General features: G+C 30.6%; 1 protein-coding gene across 1 annotated transcript; it reads left to right on the top strand.

Moving 5' to 3' along the window:
• The first annotated feature begins 1,190 nt into the window (after positions 1-1,190).
• On the top strand, positions 1,191-4,587 carry LOC100780102 (pathogenesis-related thaumatin-like protein 3.5). The gene is made up of 3 exons (XM_003523499.5): positions 1,191-1,510; positions 1,601-2,306; positions 3,923-4,587. The coding sequence occupies exons 1-3, from the start codon at positions 1,453-1,455 to the stop codon at positions 4,146-4,148; spliced, it is 990 nt and encodes a 329-aa protein (XP_003523547.1). The 5' UTR covers positions 1,191-1,452; the 3' UTR covers positions 4,149-4,587.
• Positions 4,588-5,934: the final 1,347 nt, after the last annotated feature.

The following is a 5,934-nucleotide window of genomic DNA, read 5'->3' as shown; positions in this document are numbered from 1 at the left end:
TCGATGTATTTATACAAAATAAATTTAAAATATTATTTAAATAATCTAAAAATTAAAAAATAAAAATTATTACTTTTTATAATTAAAATAAAAAATTTTATTATTTATATATAAAAAATTACACAATTTTTATAAATTACATTAAATAATTTATATAAATAATTTACATATTAATTTATGTAATTTTCTCAATTCTTATAATTGGTATTAAAAAAAATCATTTATTAAATAATTTTTTATAGTTAAACCAAAAATATTAACAGGTAAGTTCCCTACAAAAATCATATATAATAATTTTATTAATTTATATAATTAGAATAAAAATAATTTATGTAATTTATATAATTTGCATATTAATTAATGTAATTATATTGATTTATATAAGTAGAGTAAAAATAATTTGTATATTAAAATAAATTTATGTAAATAATTTATATATTTATTTATAAAATTTAATTATAAATATATAAAATAAAAATTAAAAGATTATATATTAAATAGTTTTTAAATTTTTATAATTTAAAAAAATTAATAACTCATAGACTAATGATACATATAAAATGATATTTACAAAGATAACTAAAAAAAAGTAAATATTTTTATTATCTTGACTTTAAATTAAAGGTCATAAATTCAACACCTTGTCACATAAATATTTTATCAAAAGTTTACATACGTCAACATCAATATATTATATTAAAGTCAACAATTAATTTTACATAGTCAATTAACACAAAGATTAAAATTACTTATTTTAAAAAATATGAGACTTACATGTCTTGATTTAAAAATAAAAAAATTAAAATCACGAATTTGAAATTATGGAGAGAACCAAAATTACAATTTATTCAAAAATTTTATTACTTCCAATAGTTAAATGAACAACATCTTACATCTTTAAAAGAAAATTAATATTTTTTTTGGATAAGTTTCTTTATAAGTATTTTCAAGAGAAAAAAAAACAATGAGATAGTTTTTTCATATGATAAAATGAGTTTTGTATTGTCTAATCATTAAATAATTAGTAGATATCTTTTTATCTTTTAAAGAAAGTATACTAGAAAATTTTTACAAATTAATTAATGGTTAATTAATAGAAAAACTCATTTTTTTATTTTCTTAAAAATACTTCTAATAAAAAAAAACTTACTCAAATCTATCCTCAGTAGTTCGGCCTAAATAAAATAAATGGAACCAGAGTGTTACAAGATTTGATACTCGTTTTTCCCTTCAGCCAGGCTTACAAGTTACCACCCCACCGAACAGAAAAGCCGGGTAAAATCATTCGTATTTTGTAGGGAATGATATATATCACATTTTTGTAGATCTTTTTTCTTTTAAACACTTTGCAAAATTATTCCCCTATAAATACCCATCATCCCTGCCCAAGTTCCATTTAACAAACCCACCAGATTTCGATCATCTTTATTTTTTAGAATATCCCCACTTAACATGGATCAGTTAACACTAGCATTTCCATTTTTACTAACACTTCATCTGTTAGTATCAGGTAATTGACTATTAACCATACACATAATCAAAATCGCAAGTAACTAGAAACCGAAATTGAAACTATAGTAATTAATTAATTTTGGTGCAGGTGTAGTAGCAACAACATCGTTCACACTGGTTAACAAATGCGACTACACAGTGTGGCCAGGCATTCTCTCAAACGCAGGAATCGCCACGCTTCCAACAACAGGTTTCGTTCTTCAAACCGGAGAGTCCAAAACCGTAACCGCTCCAACCTCTTGGGGTGGCCGTTTCTGGGGCCGCACACTCTGCACGCAAGACTCCGCCGGAAAATTCTCTTGCCTCAGCGGCGATTGCGGCTCCGGCAAGCTCGAATGCGCCGGAAACGCCGCCACGCCGCCTGCTACCTTAGCCGAGTTCACTCTCGACGGCGCCGGAGGCCTCGATTTCTTCGACGTGAGCCTCGTGGACGGTTACAACGTGCCGATGCTGGTGGCTCCCCAGGGTGGCTCCGGCGATAACTGCACGAGCACTGGGTGCGTTGGGGACCTGAACGGCGCGTGTCCTTCGGAGCTTAGGGTTACGAGCGTGGATGGGAAACAGAGCGTGGCGTGTAAGAGCGCGTGCGAGGCGTTCGGGTCCCCGCAGTATTGCTGCAGCGGCGCGTATGGGTCGCCCACCACTTGCAAGCCTTCGCCTTACTCGCAGATTTTCAAGAACGCTTGCCCACGCGCCTACAGCTACGCGTACGATGACAAGACCAGCACGTTTACGTGCGCTTCTGCTGCGGCTTACACCATCACTTTTTGTCCTTCTCCTAGCAGTAACCCCAGGTATTTTTTGCTTTTTACTTTAACGGTAAAAAAGGGTAGTTTCGTCTTTACAGCGAAATATGAACGTTGTGGGAACTGGGATTCACGCATTTTCTGCTCTGATTTGTTTTTTCATTTTACGTTACAACAACTTTTCACTTCGATAACGACGAAATAACGGCGTTTTTGTGTACTTGTAAAGGCAAGAACAGTAACTAAAACGAGAAGCCATTTTTACTTAACAGTAGTGTCACAAATAAATATTAACTATTATAATTAATATAAATAAGTAAGATTAAAATGAATAAATTATATGACCTCTTTTTAGAAAAATACATAATTAGTCTAGATTTTAGTCCTGAATATAAATACCCATAAAATTTATAAATTTGTATTAAGTTATTCTTTTTTTTAGAAGGTACTATTAGGTTATTCTTCAAGAGACTAAAATTAAAACAATACAATTTTATATATTAAAAATTAGTTCATGCACACAAATGGATTTAAAAGCTAAGTTGCAACTTGCAATAAACTAAATTGTTAATTTATTTTAATTTTAATATAAATATATATTTATTCATTACGTCATTTTGTATGTATATGACTTTGGTGTTTTGTATAATTATTTCATTATGTATGTACTTTTTTTTTTTTTTTGTTTTAAAACATGTCCATTCACACAGTAGGTGTTGCTTAGATTCTTTTTTAATGTGAGAGTAAAACCAACGGGTAGCCAATTAATTCTAACTCAAATAATTGAGATTGAATAGAAAGGTCGATAGCACATTCTTCATTTAACGCAGGAAACTCTAAATAAAAAGAAAATGAAATTTTACTCTAAAAATTTGTGGCAGAAAATGATTGTTAAACTAAAACCATATTTCACACAATCTATCAAATTTAATTGTTTGGCTCGTATATTTTTTATGATATTTCTTAAAAGTTTGTTGTAATCTTTATATAACTTTAAGGATAATTTTAAAATAATAATAATATATCAATGACAAATTTAATAATATTACTTCAATTAATTAAATTTCTTAACTTTAGTAAATGATTAAAAGACTCTCATATAGTGTTATACTGCATATCCTACTTCAGAATTCCACATGTTGGCAGGGGACCATATTTTGACGAAAGGCTAAGGGAAGTGGCTAATACAACTATTATAATAGTTTTTTTCTGCCATCGCATCTCAATAAGTTGAATTTAGCAGGGTATATTATTATTTACTGCACATGAGATGTTCACTCATCTTTGGGCAAAACTCTCAAAATTAGGCAGCTCTAGTATCTAGTTCATTCATTCATAATTAAATAAACTATTACTAGGGCTTAGTAATGTTGGAATCACATGTTGATACGTCCGGAATTCGTTTCTTATTTTTATTTTTTATTTTTTATCTTCTGGTTGGAAACCGTGTCCAATCACATATTTATTTCCGTCTTATTAACGATTGTATTTAGGACATTGATTAAGGAGTAAACGAAAAAAATATTTAATATAAAAATCATAAGAAAACCTAAAAATAATCACGAACAATGTAATATTTTATGTCACAATAAAAATATTTATACTTTTTCCTTAAGTATTGTCCTAGCATTTGTCACTTATTATCGTCATTTGTGGATCTGCAGTCAGAAATCGTGGCAAGGGCAAAACCCTAAATCAGATAGTAGTGGCTCGGCTTCGGCTTCTGCTTCTGGGTCGCCGCAACTTAACAACGGCACAATGGTATATGTAGGTAGCATGGATGAAAGTGAATTATGGTCCGCAGGTAGTACCCATGGGCCGGAATCTCAAACCATTGCGGGCTTTGTTAGTATCACCATCGCTGTTTGGCTCTTGTGCCACCTCTACTAACTAGGCCCATGTCCATGTTTTTGTGCCTAAAAAATGGTGGGACCCTATCCACCACTTGTTTAATTTACTACGTCCGCGTGGCCCACACAAGTTGCAACCATAGTCACTACTCACTCACAAGCATGCACGTCATTTTAAAATGCATTCATTGATGGAACTCCACCACCTTACAATACAACACAAGTGTTTTGTTTTTGTCCTGGACCCCTCAAAAAGCAGAATCCGATGTTAAAAGCTATGGCTATTGTGGCTCATTGGTGAAGACTGAAGAGTGAACATCCCCCCAAATTAAACAACATACTATATGGAGGAAAGGTGGTAGGGCTATTAAATGATTTCTTTCCTTGTAATTTTCTTGTTTATATAGTATAGAATTCTGTGTTATGGGCGATGGGATTCATTTATTGGTTCGGAATAATAGACAACATAATGACCACAAGTACTAGTACCATTTTACTGCCTTCTATTTTCAATATGCTACTGGCATGACACTATTCAAGTTATTTTGAAGACACAAATCTCGGGAGGATATTCATGCATTCAACGCAACATATACACAAAATTTTGTTAATCACTTTGCATTTTTTTCTCTTGCACTCATTACATTTCAGTTTTCATCACTTCTTCGCTCTCTTTCACTATCGAAAAATTTGACATTTATATAAACGATAAAGGAGGACAAACAAAAATAATATGAAGGACAACATAACATAAGGTCCCGTGTCTGGAATGCTTCTGGGTGGTGGTAAATTACAAGGATTTTTGCCATCATTTTGATGAGCAATTGCAAATTTACAATAATTTTTTAGTCCCACTCTTTGCCGCAGGCTTTTGACTTGATTTGCTTTAAGGTTATTTTAACTTAATTTTATTTATTAAATAAGGTTTAATTAACTAAAGCTGTCAGACTTGAAATTATATATTCAGAAAAAAAGTAACGAATCTACTTAATTAAATAATATATTATATTAAATTCATTATAAATTTCATAAAATTATGTACTTATTTTTTTTATGATAACAAGCTTTTAAGTAATTTTTAGGTTCAAATAATTTTTATTTTTTTAAAAAAATATATTAAATAATAGATATTATCTACATTAATCTAGTTTTATCTTTATTAGATATTCTCATGGGACTGCTCTGATTGCAAATGTGATAACTTAAATCCTTAAAAAAATTAATACTCCTACATTCCACTTTCTCATAACTCATTTTTATCCTATTTTTCTTTCTATCTATATACATTTTTTTTATCACATTTATAATTTTTTTCTGTATTTTTTCTTTTGCTCTCCATCTCTCTTCCCTCCACCCAATCCACCCAAAATGGGGTGGACGTTTATATTTTTCAAAATAAAATAAATAAAATGTGGTGTGCTTCTATCCACAGTTTGATTTGGCATTAAGCGGTGTAATCTAGCAATCGTCTAGAACCAAGCGTTTATTAATCTGAAAGGCTATTCTATCATCGGATTTTTGGATCACCCTTTTAGTTAGTGCCTTGTGGTTGGTGCTACTTCTACATCTTATCCTCGATTTTGTATTTCCATTTTATAGGTTATAGTGATTACGAATTTTTTTATTACTTGTTGATAATTTACACCCACCATCCAAGGGTAACGAAGAAAGCCTCCGATTGGGTTTACAATTAGGACATATAGTAAGCGTTAAATAATTTATATCATCCTTTATTATAGTAGTTAAATTACAGCGTATTTATTCATGTTGTTTCTGCCGCCTGCAGAACATACAAAAAGGAAAGTATAATTTTTCAAATAATAACA

The sequence above is a fragment of the Glycine max genome, chromosome 4 (genome assembly GCF_000004515.6).
Source record: "Glycine max cultivar Williams 82 chromosome 4, Glycine_max_v4.0, whole genome shotgun sequence".
NCBI lineage: Eukaryota > Viridiplantae > Streptophyta > Magnoliopsida > Fabales > Fabaceae > Glycine > Glycine max.
The sequence above is the reverse complement of the archived record's forward strand: the minus strand, read 5'-3'. Positions and strand labels throughout refer to the sequence as shown.

Bases quoted from the DNA above. Each gene is read 5' to 3' on its own strand.
- LOC100780102 (XM_003523499.5), top strand. From the start codon at position 1,453: ATGGATCAGTTAACACTAGCATTTCCATTTTTACTAACACTTCATCTG. The intron at 1,511-1,600 runs GTAATTGACTAT...ATTTTGGTGCAG, and splicing joins ACTTCATCTGTTAGTATCAG to GTGTAGTAGCAACAACATCG. The intron at 2,307-3,922 runs GTATTTTTTGCT...GTGGATCTGCAG, and splicing joins TCTCCTAGCAGTAACCCCAG to TCAGAAATCGTGGCAAGGGC.